The 22,289-nt window shown below is 40.1% G+C and overlaps 1 protein-coding gene across 1 annotated transcript in view; it reads left to right on the forward strand.

The window, feature by feature from the left end:
- Positions 1-22,289, forward strand: part of DMBT1 (deleted in malignant brain tumors 1) — a 294,810-nt gene that overhangs the window by 175,970 nt on the left and 96,551 nt on the right. The window contains 8 exon segments of the mRNA XM_063307816.1: positions 640-1,016; positions 7,278-7,589; positions 11,722-11,765; positions 12,587-12,626; positions 13,881-14,192; positions 18,303-18,346; positions 19,168-19,207; positions 20,459-20,770. Coding sequence (XP_063163886.1) covers positions 640-1,016; positions 7,278-7,589; positions 11,722-11,765; positions 12,587-12,626; positions 13,881-14,192; positions 18,303-18,346; positions 19,168-19,207; positions 20,459-20,770 — 1,481 coding nt within the window.

Genomic DNA, 22,289 nt, shown 5'->3' on the forward strand with positions numbered 1-22,289 from the left:
AGCCCTACTTGGCATGGGGCCAGGATATAGGACAATATCTCATATGGTCCACCTGTCCTGGTTCCATCTATCCATCCCACCTGGTCTGGCAGAAGAGGCATGTTGTAGGTCCCCTTTATTATGGAATGTCACCTGATGGGGCCCAGGAAGAAAGCCTTTGCTGTCAGTGGCCCCCACTCTTTGGAACATCATCCCCCAGAGGTTAGATTGGCCCTGATCCTACTGGCCTTTTGGAAGGCTCTCAAGTCATGGTTTTGTCATGGTGCTTGGGTGTGGAGCCTGCTGGGTGGCTGTATAGATGGTGAAGCATGAATTATACTCTCACACTGATTATGTTCTTTATGGTTTTGATGTGGTTTTTAAAGGTGTCATATGCTTTTGTTGCTTTATTTATATTTTGTTTATTATTTTGGTGGTGGTTACAATTCTGTGAGCCGCCCAGAGTGACAAATCTGAGACGGGCAGCTATAAATTGAATTAATGAATAAATATAGAGAGATCTGTGAGGGGGTTTCATGGGAACCCATTAACCCCCCTCCCCCAATAGATACTGAAAATAGAGTTTTTATAACACACAAGCATCAATTAGCTGATTTTTAACTAACGAAATTTCAACAAATATTCTGCATGTCCTTGGAGTCTTGGATGCCTCCTAATTTCCAATCTTCTATTCAAAAACACGGTTTCTGTCTCATCTTTCTCAGATGAATCTGTAAGAGTGGTCAATGGAACAAACACATGTGAGGGACGTGTTGAAGTCTTCCGCGATGGCTCATGGGGGACTGTCTGTGATGATGGCTGGGACATGAAAGACGCAACGGTCGTGTGCAGGCAGCTCGGATGTGGAACAGCTCTCTCAGCACCTGGATCTGCTGGCTTTGGTCAAGGCTCAGGAAACATAACTCTGGATGATGTAGATTGCACAGGGAATGAAGACAAATTAGAAAATTGTTCTCATAGAGGATGGTATATTCATAATTGCTACCACAGAGAAGACGCTGGTGTCATCTGCTCAGGTATCTTCCGTAGTCTGCAATTTAATACTGTACTGGATAGAGAAAACAAAATAATACAGTACGTTTAGATGTTTTCCTTATAGTGGAACTCTTTTTAAGGGAATGTTATCCAAATCTTCAAAAAGGGGAAGAAGCAGCACCCAGGTTAACTACATCTAGCTTGACATCTATACAGGGCAAGTTCCTCAAACAGAATATCAAGCAACATGCTCGTGAGCACTTCAATAAGCTTCTCATAATGGACAAGAGCAGGGACATATTTTTCACAGACCATCATGCAAGACTAATTTTATCTTCTTTTTAATTAACACTAGCTTAGTAGATGAGAATGCAGTAGACATAGTGTGTGTGTCCAAAAGCAGCTGCTAGGTAGCTTGACAGTTTGCTGAATGGCTGCAGCCAAAGAATGCTCAGGAAGGACTCTAGCTTGGAGGGACGTTACTGAGTGCCACAGGACCCTCTTCCCTTTGCTGTTCAACATTTAAGCAATGACTTGGATGCAGGAGTTGTGGGAACTCTGATAAACTTTGCAGACGATACCAGAGAGGAAACACAACTAGATGCACACATTCTGCTATATTGTAAGGATACATTAACAAAATCATGCTCCCTTTGGTTTTACCTGATCATTCCCTAGGCAGCATCTCTTCCCTCTGTTCCCCAAGTTGCCCCCTCCCATTCCATCTCAGACATTCTCTATTATGTTATTCACATTCCACATAGGTTTTGTAAGAAGAGATGTTCAATTGCACTCAACGCCTATCAATAACAGCAGGGAGCCACAGCGATGACCCTGGGGAACTAGGCAGGGACGCCATCAGTTACTTAAACAAAAGTGTTGTTTACGGCCAGGAAACAGTGAAACTGTGAGAATGAAGCTCAGATTGACCTCCCTAACTCTCCATAGCATGATCAGTTTTGCTTTTTCCTGTCAGAAGCTAAAGATACTTCTAGAATAATCAGTAACAAGTCTGCATCTCAAGCCTTATTCAAATGTATTTACATCCAGTGGGCATTTCTGCTCATAACAGCTCCTCCACGGGCTTCCCAAGTTCACTTAACAGAGGACTGCAGCCATCTTTTTCTCCTTTCAGTTGTGAGCAGAGATTCCTAGACTTATATCTTTACAATGTTTGAACTTTCTGAAGTTAAATGAATGATACTGAATTAAATGAAACAAAAATGAACATAAACCAATGTAGCTACAACGTAATGAACTGGGAAAGGCATTAGATGCAACAGAGCAGAACACAACCGCATATCAACCATTTAAGTGTTCAACCAGGAGAATCAACAGTGTCTTAAGGTGGAGCCAAACTAGTTGCTGTGCACCAGCTATATCTCCACAAACAGAAGATTCCATAATTGGAATGATACAACAGAAAGGTTCTCTTTAGTTGTCACATAATGTTTTCAAGGTACTTGGAGAAATGCTTTCCTTCAGGTTCAAAAACAGGATGGTAACTGAGACGCAGATCTTTATTTTCAAGCCATTTAGAATTTCAAAAGCAAACACCAACACCTTGAAATATCCGTCCAATTCAGACCGTTCGGAATTGGTGTAATCCAGTTTGGTTGTACCAGTTGACTCTCCAATAGCAGCATTTACTGTATTTCAGTGGAAGCCTGACCATAATCCAATCTCATATGCTTTTTATATGTCGTTGGATGCAAGGAATGATCAGCATGTTTAATGCTAATTGTTTTTATTGTGTTCACAGAACCAAGCAGGCTTACTACGACACCAGCTTCACTTACTACGACACCAGCTTCAACTACTAAGTATACTAGTAAGATATTGTCCTTTTCCACTGACATTCATTAGTTGATGAGCCGTAAAGAGTTAGGCCTGTCACTTGAGATCACAGTTAAATGTTAGTCAGAAGAAGCCCCCAAATTTTCTGCAAGTACTGTGGCATGACGTTAGGAGGGTTTTAATCCGCTACGTGATGTGAATCGCCACGTTTACTTGCTTTGTTTTTTTATTTAACAAAATGGGCTTACCCCCTCCGTTTGGATCCAATCTGCAGCAGGGGTAGCAGAGGAAAGTTTTCCCTTGTTTTCCTTTCAAGACCTATTCGTGAGCTTGTGCTCTCACATTTCGTGTGTCCTCAGAGTGCCAGGTCCAGTATTTCATTCTCATTTGACTAGGGAGTAGATCCCTACCCTGCAAAGGATTGTATGCCTAAGATCTGAAAACCTTAGGCTATCACCACTCCTATGCCTAAAATCAAGCAAGAGCCATCAGTTCGTACCATTAGATAGCACAGCAGTCATGACTGTCATTTTGAGTAAGCTGCAGCATGAGCCGAATCAAATGGTTCTATTCGCAGACCCATGCTGCCATAATTGCTTAATAATTTAATGAATATTTGATTCCAAATCAGCTTTCCCCTTACTTAGATAAAGGGAAATCTCTCAGCTCTCTTTAAAACGGGACTCATATAATAGACTTACTCGTTTTTCCTAAATGAGTCTACTTTTGAAATTTAGAATGAGACATTCCACTAGAAGTGCAGCAGTCTGAACATCTATCTCAGCAGCCCCTGAAATCTTCAATTTCCCCTCAGCAAGTCCTGCATTTATTTCCTTGTTATAGTTCCCAGAGATATTAAAGCAGATTATCAGACCAATAGTATGTGATTCGTATAATGAATTTGACAGGTCACATCTAAAGTTCAGTACAGTACTTGCACATGACATTGGCCCAAGAACTATAGTTAAACATTTTGGTATTAGAAAAAGGTCTGTTGACTATTGTCAGTTGAACTGTCAAATCACCACTTGTTGTGTTTTCACTTTCACAGTCTGTGTTACAGATTTAAGAAGTGTGTTGTTTTCCCTTTCTAGAATCTCGGTTCTGAAATATATTTTTAAGAATCTGAGGAGTCCTCGAATCAGATGTGCATAACCTACAGTATCTGGCCAAACTGTCCAGTACTGTCTTCTCCAACCTAGTGTGTTGGGACAATAGATTGAGGAAGGTTTCAGCTCTCCATTTCTCCTTTGACACAACTATGAAAAGATAGTTGTGAAGTTACATGCATATGAAATTGTGGCATGATAACACAGTTTATCTCTTAGCTCTGATAGGAACTTAATATATCTTGACAATACAATACTGCAGCTTGGTATTGTATTATGGACAACCTGATTCACCAAGAAGTGACGTCAGGTAGGGTTCATCTAATGCTATTTTGATAATCTAGATCGTGAGCACTTTTTAAAACCAATCCATGAAACCTGGTCAGTTTTGCTTTTTCCTATCAGAAGCTAAAGATACTTCTAGAGTAATGGGTAACAAGTCTGCATCTCAAGGCTGATTCAAATGTATTTCTATCCAGTGGGCATTTCTGATCACAACGTCACCTGCACGTGCTTCCCAAGTTCAGTTGACGGAGGACTGCAGCCATCTCTTTCTCCTTTCAGTTATGAGCAGAAATTCCTAGACTTACATAGTCCAAAGCTGCTTTTTGTTCCTGGGAACATCTTTCTGGTTTTATATTGCTAAGTATGAAAATGGAGTCTGCAGAAAGTCCTAAGTAGAATCATCTGAATTAGATTTAAAAAAAGAGGAAAGATGTACATATATATACTGAAGACAATCATATGTGACTTCCTCTACAAAGTGTCTCCAATTAAACACTTATTATCACAGTTTATGCTTTTATCTCTTAGTCCTGTTCTAATTGATTATCTACTTGAGATAAAAGACAACTCTTGATGTGATAGTTGTGATCAAATCCTGGTTTATGAAACAAAACACCTATCTGGTGAAAATGGGTTTGGAAACAGACTATTGTTAATATTCTAAACATTGAGAAAAATGTGTATATTGCAAAAAAATGGTATTTTAGCCATGCTTTGAACATTGTGAAACTGTTGTAGATAGTGTCCCCCAAATCTACCTATACGGGCCTGTTTTCAGATACTTTCCCACTTCAAATGTTCTTTTTTTTTTTAAATGCATAGAACCAGTGCTCTACAGTTGCCTTAGAGATTCTCCTAATTCATCTGGGAAAGTGGTTGAATTTTGCTATGAGGAAGGAAATAGGAAAAACCACTTTCAACATTTCCAAGTTATCCTTTCACATGTATCTTTTTTTATAGCCACTTCCCCTTCCAAGAACACACTGCTGAGTCCTGTGACGTGGGTTCGATGGCAACAGGCCATGTTTTCTGGTTAATGTTTGTTCACAAAGGATAGCTAATAGAAATGAAGAAGTTGTGAAAATCCAGAAATTTATTTATTGGATGAGCTTCTTTGATTTTATCAGCTGCTCAGATCTTGGTTTACTTACTTTTAAGTTGCTGGTTGCTCATTGGTACTGTTTTTATTCTTTTCAGTCTACTTCATGCTATTGCTAGGAACTGCTGGGATAGTATCATAAGCAAAGTAATGTCAGAATTCGGTGAAATAAAAGTGTACGCAGCTAAAGTTCTATCTGACAAGACTGAGATGTTTGCATCTTGTCAGATATATTTGCAACTGCAGAGCCATGAGTGGACCTAAGAAGCATCTCTGTGTTCTCAGTTTTACACATACTTTTACACCTACCAAAGCTGGTCCCATCATCTGGAATCTTCAAGAGAATTAAATCAATGGGAATATATTATGGCAGCTTCAGTTGGACTGCCTCCTTTGCGGCAGCTACAGCCCATTTCATTTGTAGGGAACCTTGTTTGGACACCCTGCCATACACACTCTTAAGGGACTCCAAACTAGACAAAAGATTAAGAGGTCGTCATGAACTTTCCTCAATGAATTTTGAAACTGTTAGTTCTTGGAAATATGCAGGCATTAATTCCACAGTAATATTCCAGCCACCTTTATGGGGATGCATCACTAAATACTAACTGTTATTACTGAATATTAACAGTGGCTAAGAGGTAGCGTTAAACTCTGTAAATCACTAGTATGAAATGGTGTTAATCAGAAATGTTCAAGGAAATACCATAAAGCAGTTCACTACAGAAGACATCCCACTTCAGCGTTATGCTGAGGAGTGAGGCAAGTTGCACATACCATATAGAATTTGTTTTATGTTGGGCTTCAGGGTTATTACTCTAATATTTATAGATTACATGTCTTTTTTTTTTTTTGTGGTTCCTACTGCAGCTACTCTGGAGTCAGAAGTGCCGCCTGGTAGTCTGAATCCTTAATCCCAAAATTAAACACTCTGAAACAAGACCAGGCTATGAATCTAAGAGCTCCCAAAACATTAGTCTTTTGCTGCTCCTACACTAAAGAGAAAATAAAGGATTGTTGTGAGTCACCCAGATTTGTGCTCTAAGATGGGCAGTCATAGAAATATAATGAAAGAAAGAAAGAAAGAAAGAAAGAAAGAAAGAAAGAAAGAAAGAAAGAAAGAAAGAAGCATACTGTCCATGGGGCTGCCCTTGAAGAGCGTCTGGGAGCTGCAACTGGTGCAAATATGGCGCCTCAGGCAGTAATGGATGCTCCTCAATCAGCAGACGTTACGCCTCTGCTCTAAGAACTGCATTGATTGCCAGCCTCCTTCCGGGTTCAATTGAAGGGGCTGGTGATAACCTATAGAGCCCTACTTGGCATGGGGCCAGGATATAGGACAATATCTCATATGGTCCACCTGTCCTGGTTCCATCTATCCATCCCACCTGGTCTGGCAGAAGAGGCATGTTGTAGGTCCCCTTTATTATGGAATGTCACCTGATGGGGCCCAGGAAGAAAGCCTTTGCTGTCAGTGGCCCCCACTCTTTGGAACATCATCCCCCAGAGGTTAGATTGGCCCTGATCCTACTGGCCTTTTGGAAGGCTCTCAAGTCATGGTTTTGTCATGGTGCTTGGGTGTGGAGCCTGCTGGGTGGCTGTATAGATGGTGAAGCATGAATTATACTCTCACACTGATTATGTTCTTTATGGTTTTGATGTGGTTTTTAAAGGTGTCATATGCTTTTGTTGCTTTATTTATATTTTGTTTATTATTTTGGTGGTGGTTACAATTCTGTGAGCCGCCCAGAGTGACAAATCTGAGACGGGCAGCTATAAATTGAATTAATGAATAAATATAGAGAGATCTGTGAGGGGGTTTCATGGGAACCCATTAACCCCCCTCCCCCAATAGATACTGAAAATAGAGTTTTTATAACACACAAGCATCAATTAGCTGATTTTTAACTAACGAAATTTCAACAAATATTCTGCATGTCCTTGGAGTCTCGGATGCCTCCTAATTTCCAATCTTCTATTCAAAAACACGGTTTCTGTCTCATCTTTCTCAGATGAATCTGTAAGAGTGGTCAATGGAACAAACACATGTGAGGGACGTGTTGAAGTCTTCCGCGATGGCTCATGGGGGACTGTCTGTGATGATGGCTGGGACATGAAAGACGCAACGGTCGTGTGCAGGCAGCTCGGATGTGGAACAGCTCTCTCAGCACCTGGATCTGCTGGCTTTGGTCAAGGCTCAGGAAACATAACTCTGGATGATGTAGATTGCACAGGGAATGAAGACAAATTAGAAAATTGTTCTCATAGAGGATGGTATATTCATAATTGCTACCACAGAGAAGACGCTGGTGTCATCTGCTCAGGTATCTTCCGTAGTCTGCAATTTAATACTGTACTGGATAGAGAAAACAAAATAATACAGTACGTTTAGATGTTTTCCTTATAGTGGAACTCTTTTTAAGGGAATGTTATCCAAATCTTCAAAAAGGGGAAGAAGCAGCACCCAGGTTAACTACATCTAGCTTGACATCTATACAGGGCAAGTTCCTCAAACAGAATATCAAGCAACATGCTCGTGAGCACTTCAATAAGCTTCTCATAATGGACAAGAGCAGGGACATATTTTTCACAGACCATCATGCAAGACTAATTTTATCTTCTTTTTAATTAACACTAGCTTTGTAGATGAGAATGCAGTAGACATAGTGTGTGTGTCCAAAAGCAGCTGCTAGGTAACTTGACAGTTTGCTGAATGGCTGCAGCCAAAGAATGCTCCGGAAGGACTCTAGCTTGGAGGGACGTTACTGAGTGCCACAGGACCCTCTTCCCTTTGCTGTTCAACATTTAAGCAATGACTTGGATGCAGGAGTTGTGGGAACTCTGATAAACTTTGCAGACGATACCAGAGAGGAAACACAACTAGATGCACACATTCTGCTATATTGTAAGGATACATTAACAAAATCATGCTCCCTTTGGTTTTACCTGATCATTCCCTAGGCAGCATCTCTTCCCTCTGTTCCCCAAGTTGCCCCCTCCCATTCCATCTCAGACATTCTCTATTATGTTATTCACATTCCACATAGGTTTTGTAAGAAGAGATGATCAATTGCACTCAACGCCTATCAATAACAGCAGGGAGCCACAGCGATGACCCTGGGGAACTAGGCAGGGACGCCATCAGTTACTTAAACAAAAGTGTTGTTTACGGCCAGGAAACAGTGAAACTGTGAGAATGAAGCTCAGATTGACCTCCCTAACTCTCCATAGCATGATCAGTTTTGCTTTTTCCTGTCAGAAGCTAAAGATACTTCTAGAATAATCAGTAACAAGTCTGCATCTCAAGCCTTATTCAAATGTATTTACATCCAGTGGGCATTTCTGCTCATAACAGCTCCTCCACGGGCTTCCCAAGTTCACTTAACAGAGGACTGCAGCCATCTTTTTCTCCTTTCAGTTGTGAGCAGAGATTCCTAGACTTATATCTTTACAATGTTTGAACTTTCTGAAGTTAAATGAATGATACTGAATTAAATGAAACAAAAATGAACATAAACCAATGTAGCTACAACGTAATGAACTGGGAAAGGCATTAGATGCAACAGAGCAGAACACAACCGCATATCAACCATTTAAGTGTTCAACCAGGAGAATCAACAGTGTCTTAAGGTGGAGCCAAACTAGTTGCTGTGCACCAGCTATATCTCCACAAACAGAAGATTCCATAATTGGAATGATACAACAGAAAGGTTCTCTTTAGTTGTCACATAATGTTTTCAAGGTACTTGGAGAAATGCTTTCCTTCAGGTTCAAAAACAGGATGGTAACTGAGACGCAGATCTTTATTTTCAAGCCATTTAGAATTTCAAAAGCAAACACCAACACCTTGAAATATCCGTCCAATTCAGACCGTTCGGAATTGGTGTAATCCAGTTTGGTTGTACCAGTTGACTCTCCAATAGCAGCATTTACTGTATTTCAGTGGAAGCCTGACCATAATCCAATCTCATATGCTTTTTATATGTCGTTGGATGCAAGGAATGATCAGCATGTTTAATGCTAATTGTTTTTATTGTGTTCACAGAACCAAGCAGGCTTACTACGACACCAGCTTCACTTACTACGACACCAGCTTCACTTACTACGACACCAGCTTCAACTCCTAAGTATACTAGTAAGATATTGTCCTTTTCCACTGACATTCATTAGTTGATGAGCCGTAAAGAGTTAGGCCTGTCACTTGAGATCACAGTTAAATGTTAGTCAGGAAGAAGCCCCCAAATTTTCTGCAAGTACTGTGGCATGACGTTAGGAGGGTTTTAATCCGCTACGTGATGTGAATCGCCACGTTTACTTGCTTTGTTTTTTTATTTAAAAAAATGGGCTTACCCCCTCCGTTTGGATCCAATCTGCAGCAGGGGTAGCAGAGGAAAGTTTTCCCTTGCTTTCCTTTCAAGACCTATTCGTGAGCTTGTGCTCTCACATTTCGTGTGTCCTCAGAGTGCCAGGTCCAGTATTTCATTCTCATTTGACTAGGGAGTAGATCCCTACCCTGCAAAGGATTGTATGCCTAAGATCTGAAAACCTTAGGCTATCACCACTCCTATGCCTAAAATCAAGCAAGAGCCATCAGTTTGTACCATTAGATAGCACAGCAGTCATGACTGTCATTTTGAGTAAGCTGCAGCATGAGCCGAATCAAATGGTTCTATTCGCAGACCCATGCTGCCATAATTGCTTAATAATTTAATGAATATTTGATTCCAAATCAGCTTTCCCCTTACTTAGATAAAGGGAAATCTCTCAGCTCTCTTTAAAACGGGACTCATATAATGGACTTATTCGTTTTTCCTAAATGAGTCTACTTTTGACATTTAGAATGAGACATTCCACTAGAAGTGCAGCAGTCCGAACATCTATCTCAGCAGCCCCTGAAATCTTCAATTTCCCCTCAGCAAGTCCTGCATTTATTTCCTTGTTATAGTTCCCAGAGATATTAAAGCAGATTATCAGACCAATAGTATGTGATTCGTATAATGAATTTGACAGGTCACATCTAAAGTTCAGTACAGTACTTGCACATGACATTGGCCCAAGAACTATAGTTAAACATTTTGGTATTAGAAAAAGGTCTGTTGACTATTGTCAGTTGAACTGTCAAATCACCACTTGTTGTGTTTTCACTTTCACAGTCTGTGTTACAGATTTAAGAAGTGTGTTGTTTTCCCTTTCTAGAATCTCGGTTCTGAAATATATTTTTAAGAATCTGAGGAGTCCTCGAATCAGATGTGCATAACCTACAGTATCTGGCCAAACTGTCCAGTACTGTCTTCTCCAACCTAGTGTGTTGGGACAATAGATTGAGGAAGGTTTCAGCTCTCCATTTCTCCTTTGACACAACTATGAAAAGATAGTTGTGAAGTTACATGCATATGAAATTGTGGCATGATAACACAGTTTATCTCTTAGCTCTGATAGGAACTTAATATATCTTGACAATACAATACTGCAGCTTGGTATTGTATTATGGACAACCTGATTCACCAAGAAGTGACGTCAGGTAGGGTTCATCTAATGCTATTTTGATAATCTAGATCGTGAGCACTTTTTAAAACCAATCCATGAAACCTGGTCAGTTTTGCTTTTTCCTATCAGAAGCTAAAGATACTTCTAGAGTAATGGGTAACAAGTCTGCATCTCAAGGTTGATTCAAATGTATTTCTATCCAGTGGGCATTTCTGATCATAACGTCACCTGCACGTGCTTCCCAAGTTCAGTTGACGGAGGACTGCAGCCATCTCTTTCTCCTTTCAGTTATGAGCAGAAATTCCTAGACTTACATAGTCCAAAGCTGCTTTTTGTTCCTGGGAACATCTTTCTGGTTTTATATTGCTAAGTATGAAAATGGAGTCTGCAGAAAGTCCTAAGTAGAATCATCTGAATTAGATTTAAAAAAAGAGGAAAGATGTACATATATATACTGAAGACAATCATATGTGACTTCCTCTACAAAGTGTCTCCAATTAAACACTTATTATCACAGTTTATGCTTTTATCTCTTAGTCCTGTTCTAATTGATTATCTACTTGAGATAAAAGACAACTCTTGATGTGATAGTTGTGATCAAATCCTGGTTTATGAAACAAAACACCTATCTGGTGAAAATGGGTTTGGAAACAGACTATTGTTAATATTCTAAACATTGAGAAAAATGTGTATATTGCAAAAAAATGGTATTTTAGCCATGCTTTGAACATTGTGAAACTGTTGTAGATAGTGTCCCCCAAATCTACCTATACGGGCCTGTTTTCAGATACTTTCCCACTTCAAATGTTCTTTTTTTTTTAAAATGCATAGAACCAGTGCTCTACAGTTGCCTTAGAGATTCTCCTAATTCATCTGGGAAAGTGGTTGAATTTTGCTATGAGGAAGGAAATAGGAAAAACCACTTTCAACATTTCCAAGTTATCCTTTCACATGTATCTTTTTTTATAGCCACTTCCCCTTCCAAGAACACACTGCTGAGTCCTGTGACGTGGGTTCGATGGCAACAGGCCATGTTTTCTGGTTAATGTTTGTTCACAAAGGATAGCTAATAGAAATGAAGAAGTTGTGAAAATCCAGAAATTTATTTATTGGATGAGCTTCTTTGATTTTATCAGCTGCTCAGATCTTGGTTTACTTACTTTTAAGTTGCTGGTTGCTCATTGGTACTGTTTTTATTCTTTTCAGTCTACTTCATGCTATTGCTAGGAACTGCTGGGATAGTATCATAAGCAAAGTAATGTCAGAATTCTGTGAAATAAAAGTGTACGCAGCTAAAGTTCTATCTGACAAGACTGAGATGTTTGCATCTTGTCAGATATATTTGCAACTGCAGAGCCATGAGTGGACCTAAGAAGCATCTCTGTGTTCTCAGTTTTACACATACTTTTACACCTACCAAAGCTGGTCCCATCATCTGGAATCTTCAAGAGAATTAAATCAATGGGAATATATTATGGCAGCTTCAGTTGGACTGCCTCCTTTGCGGCAGCTACAGCCCATTTCATTTGTAGGGAACCTTGTTTGGACACCCTGCCATACACACTCTTAAGGGACTCCAAACTAGACAAAAGATTAAGAGGTCGTCATGAACTTTCCTCAATGAATTTTGAAACTGTTAGTTCTTGGAAATATGCAGGCATTAATTCCACAGTAATATTCCAGCCACCTTTATGGGGATGCATCACTAAATACTAACTGTTATTACTGAATATTAACAGTGGCTAAGAGGTAGCGTTAAACTCTGTAAATCACTAGTATGAAATGGTGTTAATCAGAAATGTTCAAGGAAATACCATAAAGCAGTTCACTACAGAAGACATCCCACTTCAGCGTTATGCTGAGGAGTGAGGCAAGTTGCACATACCATATAGAATTTGTTTTATGTTGGGCTTCAGGGTTATTACTCTAATATTTATAGATTACATGTCTTTTTTTTTTTTTGTGGTTCCTACTGCAGCTACTCTGGAGTCAGAAGTGCCGCCTGGTAGTCTGAATCCTTAATCCCAAAATTAAACACTCTGAAACAAGACCAGGCTATGAATCTAAGAGCTCCCAAAACATTAGTCTTTTGCTGCTCCTACACTAAAGAGAAAATAAAGGATTGTTGTGAGTCACCCAGATTTGTGCTCTAAGATGGGCAGTCATAGAAATATAATGAAAGAAAGAAAGAAAGAAAGAAAGAAAGAAAGAAAGAAAGAAAGAAAGAAAGAAAGAAAGAAAGAAGCATACTGTCCATGGGGCTGCCCTTGAAGAGCGTCTGGGAGCTGCAACTGGTGCAAATATGGCGCCTCAGGCAGTAATGGATGCTCCTCAATCAGCAGACGTTACGCCTCTGCTCTAAGAACTGCATTGATTGCCAGCCTCCTTCCGGGTTCAATTGAAGGGGCTGGTGATAACCTATAGAGCCCTACTTGGCATGGGGCCAGGATATAGGACAATATCTCATATGGTCCACCTGTCCTGGTTCCATCTATCCATCCCACCTGGTCTGGCAGAAGAGGCATGTTGTAGGTCCCCTTTATTATGGAATGTCACCTGATGGGGCCCAGGAAGAAAGCCTTTGCTGTCAGTGGCCCCCACTCTTTGGAACATCATCCCCCAGAGGTTAGATTGGCCCTGATCCTACTGGCCTTTTGGAAGGCTCTCAAGTCATGGTTTTGTCATGGTGCTTGGGTGTGGAGCCTGCTGGGTGGCTGTATAAATGGTGAAGCATGAATTATACTCTCACACTGATTATGTTCTTTATGGTTTTGATGTGGTTTTTAAAGGTGTCATATGCTTTTGTTGCTTTATTTATATTTTGTTTATTATTTTGGTGGTGGTTACAATTCTGTGAGCCGCCCAGAGTGACAAATCTGAGACGGGCAGCTATAAATTGAATTAATGAATAAATATAGAGAGATCTGTGAGGGGGTTTCATGGGAACCCATTAACCCCCCTCCCCCAATAGATACTGAAAATAGAGTTTTTATAACACACAAGCATCAATTAGCTGATTTTTAACTAACGAAATTTCAACAAATATTCTGCATGTCCTTGGAGTCTCGGATGCCTCCTAATTTCCAATCTTCTATTCAAAAACACGGTTTCTGTCTCATCTTTCTCAGATGAATCTGTAAGAGTGGTCAATGGAACAAACACATGTGAGGGACGTGTTGAAGTCTTACGCGATGGCTCATGGGGGACTGTCTGTGATGATGGCTGGGACATGAAAGACGCAACGGTCGTGTGCAGGCAGCTCGGATGTGGAACAGCTCTCTCAGCACCTGGATCTGCTGGCTTTGGTCAAGGCTCAGGAAACATAACTCTGGATGATGTAGATTGCACAGGGAATGAAGACAAATTAGAAAATTGTTCTCATAGAGGATGGTATATTCATAATTGCAACCACGGAGAAGACGCTGGTGTCATCTGCTCAGGTATCTTCCGTAGTCTGCAATTTAATACTGTACTGGATAGAGAAAACAAAATAATACAGTACGTTTAGATGTTTTCCTTATAGTGGAACTCTTTTTAAGGGAATGTTATCCAAATCTTCAAAAAGGGGAAGAAGCAGCACCCAGGTTAACTACATCTAGCTTGACATCTATACAGGGCAAGTTCCTCAAACAGAATATCAAGCAACATGCTCGTGAGCACTTCAATAAGCTTCTCATAATGGACAAGAGCAGGGACATATTTTTCACAGACCATCATGCAAGACTAATTTTATCTTCTTTTTAATTAACACTAGCTTTGTAGATGAGAATGCAGTAGACATAGTGTGTGTGTCCAAAAGCAGCTGCTAGGTAACTTGACAGTTTGCTGAATGGCTGCAGCCAAAGAATGCTCCGGAAGGACTCTAGCTTGGAGGGACGTTACTGAGTGCCACAGGACCCTCTTCCCTTTGCTGTTCAACATTTAAGCAATGACTTGGATGCAGGAGTTGTGGGAACTCTGATAAACTTTGCAGACGATACCAGAGAGGAAACACAACTAGATGCACACATTCTGCTATATTGTAAGGATACATTAACAAAATCATGCTCCCTTTGGTTTTACCTGATCATTCCCTAGGCAGCATCTCTTCCCTCTGTTCCCCAAGTTGCCCCCTCCCATTCCATCTCAGACATTCTCTATTATGTTATTCACATTCCACATAGGTTTTGTAAGAAGAGATGTTCAATTGCACTCAACGCCTATCAATAACAGCAGGGAGCCACAGCGATGACCCTGGGGAACTAGGCAGGGACGCCATCAGTTACTTAAACAAAAGTGTTGTTTACGGCCAGGAAACAGTGAAACTGTGAGAATGAAGCTCAGATTGACCTCCCTAACTCTCCATAGCATGATCAGTTTTGCTTTTTCCTGTCAGAAGCTAAAGATACTTCTAGAATAATCAGTAACAAGTCTGCATCTCAAGCCTTATTCAAATGTATTTACATCCAGTGGGCATTTCTGCTCATAACAGCTCCTCCACGGGCTTCCCAAGTTCACTTAACAGAGGACTGCAGCCATCTTTTTCTCCTTTCAGTTGTGAGCAGAGATTCCTAGACTTATATCTTTACAATGTTTGAACTTTCTGAAGTTAAATGAATGATACTGAATTAAATGAAACAAAAATGAACATAAACCAATGTAGCTACAACGTAATGAACTGGAAAAGGCATTAGATGCAACAGAGCAGAACACAACCGCATATCAACCATTTAAGTGTTCAACCAGGAGAATCAACAGTGTCTTAAGGTGGAGCCAAACTAGTTGCTGTGCACCAGCTATATCTCCACAAACAGAAGATTCCATAATTGGAATGATACAACAGAAAGGTTCTCTTTAGTTGTCACATAATGTTTTCAAGGTACTTGGAGAAATGCTTTCCTTCAGGTTCAAAAACAGGATGGTAACTGAGACGCAGATCTTTATTTTCAAGCCATTTAGAATTTCAAAAGCAAACACCAACACCTTGAAATATCCGTCCAATTCAGACCGTTCGGAATTGGTGTAATCCAGTTTGGTTGTACCAGTTGACTCTCCAATAGCAGCATTTACTGTATTGCAGTGGAAGCCTGACCATAATCCAATCTCATATGCTTTTTATATGTCGTTGGATGCAAGGAATGATCAGCATGTTTAATGCTAATTGTTTTTATTGTGTTCACAGAACCAAGCAGGCTTACTACGACACCAGCTTCACTTACTACGACACCAGCTTCAACTACTAAGTATACTAGTAAGATATTGTCCTTTTCCACTGACATTCATTAGTTGATGAGCCGTAAAGAGTTAGGCCTGTCACTTGAGATCACAGTTAAATGTTAGTCAGAAGAAGCCCCCAAATTTTCTGCAAGTACTGTGGCATGACGTTAGGAGGGTTTTAATCCGCTACGTGATGTGAATCGCCACGTTTACTTGCTTTGTTTTTTTATTTAACAAAATGGGCTTACCCCCTCCGTTTGGATCCAATCTGCAGCAGGGGTAGCAGAGGAAAGTTTTCCCTTGTTTTCCTTTCAAGACCTATTCGTGAGCTTGTGCTCTCACATTTCGTGTGTCCTCAGAGTGCCAGGTCCAGTATTTCATTCTCATTTGACTAGGGAGTAGATCCCTACCCTGCAAAGGATTGTATGCCTAAGATCTGAAAACCTTAGGCTATCACCACTCCTATGCCTAAAATCAAGCAAGAGCCATCAGTTCGTACCATTAGATAGCACAGCAGTCATGACTGTCATTTTGAGTAAGCTGCAGCATGAGCCGAATCAAATGGTTCTATTCGCAGACCCATGCTGCCATAATTGCTTAATAATTTAATGAATATTTGATTCCAAATCAGCTTTCCCCTTACTTAGATAAAGGGAAATCTCTCAGCTCTCTTTAAAACGGGACTCATATAATAGACTTACTCGTTTTTCCTAAATGAGTCTACTTTTGAAATTTAGAATGAGACATTCCACTAGAAGTGCAGCAGTCTGAACATCTATCTCAGCAGCCCCTGAAATCTTCAATTTCCCCTCAGCAAGTCCTGCATTTATTTCCTTGTTATAGTTCCCAGAGATATTAAAGCAGATTATCAGACCAATAGTATGTGATTCGTATAATGAATTTGACAGGTCACATCTAAAGTTCAGTACAGTACTTGCACATGACATTGGCCCAAGAACTATAGTTAAACATTTTGGTATTAGAAAAAGGTCTGTTGACTATTGTCAGTTGAACTGTCAAATCACCACTTGTTGTGTTTTCACTTTCACAGTCTGTGTTACAGATTTAAGAAGTGTGTTGTTTTCCCTTTCTAGAATCTCGGTTCTGAAATATATTTTTAAGAATCTGAGGAGTCCTCGAATCAGATGTGCATAACCTACAGTATCTGGCCAAACTGTCCAGTACTGTCTTCTCCAACCTAGTGTGTTGGGACAATAGATTGAGGAAGGTTTCAGCTCTCCATTTCTCCTTTGACACAACTATGAAAAGATAGTTGTGAAGTTACATGCATATGAAATTGTGGCATGATAACACAGTTTATCTCTTAGCTCTGATAGGAACTTAATATATCTTGACAATACAATACTGCAGCTTGGTATTGTATTATGGACAACCTGATTCACCAAGAAGTGACGTCAGGTAGGGTTCATCTAATGCTATTTTGATAATCTAGATCGTGAGCACTTTTTAAAACCAATCCATGAAACCTGGTCAGTTTTGCTTTTTCCTATCAGAAGCTAAAGATACTTCTAGAGTAATGGGTAACAAGTCTGCATCTCAAGGCTGATTCAAATGTATTTCTATCCAGTGGGCATTTCTGATCATAACGTCACCTGCACGTGCTTCCCAAGTTCAGTTGACGGAGGACTGCAGCCATCTCTTTCTCCTTTCAGTTATGAGCAGAAATTCCTAGACTTACATAGTCCAAAGCTGCTTTTTGTTCCTGGGAACATCTTTCTGGTTTTATATTGCTAAGTATGAAAATGGAGTCTGCAGAAAGTCCTAAGTAGAATCATCTGAATTAGATTTAAAAAAAGAGGAAAGATGTACATATATATACTGAAGACAATCATATGTGACTTCCTCTACAAAGTGTCTCCAATTAAACACTTATTATCACAGTTTATGCTTTTATCTCTTAGTCCTGTTCTAATTGATTATCTACTTGAGATAAAAGACAACTCTTGATGTGATAGTTGTGATCAAATCCTGGTTTATGAAACAAAACACCTATCTGGTGAAAATGGGTTTGGAAACAGACTATTGTTAATATTCTAAACATTGAGAAAAATGTGTATATTGCAAAAAAATGGTATTTTAGCCATGCTTTGAACATTGTGAAACTGTTGTAGATAGTGTCCCCCAAATCTACCTATACGGGCCTGTTTTCAGATACTTTCCCACTTCAAATGTTCTTTTTTTTTTAAAATGCATAGAACCAGTGCTCTACAGTTGCCTTAGAGATTCTCCTAATTCATCTGGGAAAGTGGTTGAATTTTGCTATGAGGAAGGAAATAGGAAAAACCACTTTCAACATTTCCAAGTTATCCTTTCACATGTATCTTTTTTTATAGCCACTTCCCCTTCCAAGAACACACTGCTGAGTCCTGTGACGTGGGTTCGATGGCAACAGGCCATGTTTTCTGGTTAATGTTTGTTCACAAAGGATAGCTAATAGAAATGAAGAAGTTGTGAAAATCCAGAAATTTATTTATTGGATGAGCTTCTTTGATTTTATCAGCTGCTCAGATCTTGGTTTACTTACTTTTAAGTTGCTGGTTGCTCATTGGTACTGTTTTTATTCTTTTCAGTCTACTTCATGCTATTGCTAGGAACTGCTGGGATAGTATCATAAGCAAAGTAATGTCAGAATTCGGTGAAATAAAAGTGTACGCAGCTAAAGTTCTATCTGACAAGACTGAGATGTTTGCATCTTGTCAGATATATTTGCAACTGCAGAGCCATGAGTGGACCTAAGAAGCATCTCTGTGTTCTCAGTTTTACACATACTTTTACACCTACCAAAGCTGGTCCCATCATCTGGAATCTTCAAGAGAATTAAATCAATGGGAATATATTATGGCAGCTTCAGTTGGACTGCCTCCTTTGCGGCAGCTACAGCCCATTTCATTTGTAGGGAACCTTGTTTGGACACCCTGCCATACACACTCTTAAGGGACTCCAAACTAGACAAAAGATTAAGAGGTCGTCATGAACTTTCCTCAATGAATTTTGAAACTGTTAGTTCTTGGAAATATGCAGGCATTAATTCCACAGTAATATTCCAGCCACCTTTATGGGGATGCATCACTAAATACTAACTGTTATTACTGAATATTAACAGTGGCTAAGAGGTAGCGTTAAACTCTGTAAATCACTAGTATGAAATGGTGTTAATCAGAAATGTTCAAGGAAATACCATAAAGCAGTTCACTACAGAAGACATCCCACTTCAGCGTTATGCTGAGGAGTGAGGCAAGTTGCACATACCATATAGAATTTGTTTTATGTTGGGCTTCAGGGTTATTACTCTAATATTTATAGATTACATGTCTTTTTTTTTTTTTGTGGTTCCTACTGCAGCTACTCTGGAGTCAGAAGTGCCGCCTGGTAGTCTGAATCCTTAATCCCAAAATTAAACACTCTGAAACAAGACCAGGCTATGAATCTAAGAGCTCCCAAAACATTAGTCTTTTGCTGCTCCTACACTAAAGAGAAAATAAAGGATTGTTGTGAGTCACCCAGATTTGTGCTCTAAGATGGGCAGTCATAGAAATATAATGAAAGAAAGAAAGAAAGAAAGAAAGAAAGAAAGAAAGAAAGAAAGAAAGAAAGAAAGAAAGAAGCATACTGTCCATGGGGCTGCCCTTGAAGAGCGTCTGGGAGCTGCAACTGGTGCAAATATGGCGCCTCAGGCAGTAATGGATGCTCCTCAATCAGCAGACGTTACGCCTCTGCTCTAAGAACTGCATTGATTGCCAGCCTCCTTCCGGGTTCAATTGAAGGGGCTGGTGATAACCTATAGAGCCCTACTTGGCATGGGGCCAGGATATAGGACAATATCTCATATGGTCCACCTGTCCTGGTTCCATCTATCCATCCCACCTGGTCTGGCAGAAGAGGCATGTTGTAGGTCCCCTTTATTATGGAATGTCACCTGATGGGGCCCAGGAAGAAAGCCTTTGCTGTCAGTGGCCCCCACTCTTTGGAACATCATCCCCCCAGAGGTTAGATTGGCCCTGATCCTACTGGCCTTTTGGAAGGCTCTCAAGTCATGGTTTTGTCATGGTGCTTGGGTGTGGAGCCTGCTGGGTGGCTGTATAGATGGTGAAGCATGAATTATACTCTCACACTGATTATGTTCTTTATGGTTTTGATGTGGTTTTTAAAGGTGTCATATGCTTTTGTTGCTTTATTTATATTTTGTTTATTATTTTGGTGGTGGTTACAATTCTGTGAGCCGCCCAGAGTGACAAATCTGAGACGGGCAGCTATAAATTGAATTAATGAATAAATATAGAGAGATCTGTGAGGGGGTTTCATGGGAACCCATTAACCCCCCTCCCCCAATAGATACTGAAAATAGAGTTTTTATAACACACAAGCATCAATTAGCTGATTTTTAACTAACGAAATTTCAACAAATATTCTGCATGTCCTTGGAGTCTCGGATGCCTCCTAATTTCCAATCTTCTATTCAAAAACACGGTTTCTGTCTCATCTTTCTCAGATGAATCTGTAAGAGTGGTCAATGGAACAAACACATGTGAGGGACGTGTTGAAGTCTTCCGCGATGGCTCATGGGGGACTGTCTGTGATGATGGCTGGGACATGAAAGACGCAACGGTCGTGTGCAGGCAGCTCGGATGTGGAACAGCTCTCTCAGCACCTGGATCTGCTGGCTTTGGTCAAGGCTCAGGAAACATAACTCTGGATGATGTAGATTGCACAGGGAATGAAGACAAATTAGAAAATTGTTCTCATAGAGGATGGTATATTCATAATTGCTACCACAGAGAAGACGCTGGTGTCATCTGCTCAGGTATCTTCCGTAGTCTGCAATTTAATACTGTACTGGATAGAGAAAACAAAATAATACAGTACGTTTAGATGTTTTCCTTATAGTGGAACTCTTTTTAAGGGAATGTTATCCAAATCTTCAAAAAGGGGAAGAAGCAGCACCCAGGTTAACTACATCTAGCTTGACATCTATACAGGGCAAGTTCCTCAAACAGAATATCAAGCAACATGCTCGTGAGCACTTCAATAAGCTTCTCATAATGGACAAGAGCAGGGACATATTTTTCACAGACCATCATGCAAGACTAATTTTATCTTCTTTTTAATTAACACTAGCTTTGTAGATGAGAATGCAGTAGACATAGTGTGTGTGTCCAAAAGCAGCTGCTAGGTAACTTGACAGTTTGCTGAATGGCTGCAGCCAAAGAATGCTCCGGAAGGACTCTAGCTTGGAGGGACGTTACTGAGTGCCACAGGACCCTCTTCCCTTTGCTGTTCAACATTTAAGCAATGACTTGGATGCAGGAGTTGTGGGAACTCTGATAAACTTTGCAGACGATACCAGAGAGGAAACACAACTAGATGCACACATTCTGCTATATTGTAAGGATACATTAACAAAATCATGCTCCCTTTGGTTTTACCTGATCATTCCCTAGGCAGCATCTCTTCCCTCTGTTCCCCAAGTTGCCCCCTCCCATTCCATCTCAGACATTCTCTATTATGTTATTCACATTCCACATAGGTTTTGTAAGAAGAGATGATCAATTGCACTCAACGCCTATCAATAACAGCAGGGAGCCACAGCGATGACCCTGGGGAACTAGGCAGGGACGCCATCAGTTACTTAAACAAAAGTGTTGTTTACGGCCAGGAAACAGTGAAACTGTGAGAATGAAGCTCAGATTGACCTCCCTAACTCTCCATAGCATGATCAGTTTTGCTTTTTCCTGTCAGAAGCTAAAGATACTTCTAGAATAATCAGTAACAAGTCTGCATCTCAAGCCTTATTCAAATGTATTTACATCCAGTGGGCATTTCTGCTCATAACAGCTCCTCCACGGGCTTCCCAAGTTCACTTAACAGAGGACTGCAGCCATCTTTTTCTCCTTTCAGTTGTGAGCAGAGATTCCTAGACTTATATCTTTACAATGTTTGAACTTTCTGAAGTTAAATGAATGATACTGAATTAAATGAAACAAAAATGAACATAAACCAATGTAGCTACAACGTAATGAACTGGGAAAGGCATTAGATGCAACAGAGCAGAACACAACCGCATATCAACCATTTAAGTGTTCAACCAGGAGAATCAACAGTGTCTTAAGGTGGAGCCAAACTAGTTGCTGTGCACCAGCTATATCTCCACAAACAGAAGATTCCATAATTGGAATGATACAACAGAAAGGTTCTCTTTAGTTGTCACATAATGTTTTCAAGGTACTTGGAGAAATGCTTTCCTTCAGGTTCAAAAACAGGATGGTAACTGAGACGCAGATCTTTATTTTCAAGCCATTTAGAATTTCAAAAGCAAACACCAA

This window comes from Candoia aspera, chromosome 6 (genome assembly GCF_035149785.1).
Source record: "Candoia aspera isolate rCanAsp1 chromosome 6, rCanAsp1.hap2, whole genome shotgun sequence".
In the NCBI taxonomy this organism is placed as follows: domain Eukaryota; kingdom Metazoa; phylum Chordata; class Lepidosauria; order Squamata; family Boidae; genus Candoia; species Candoia aspera.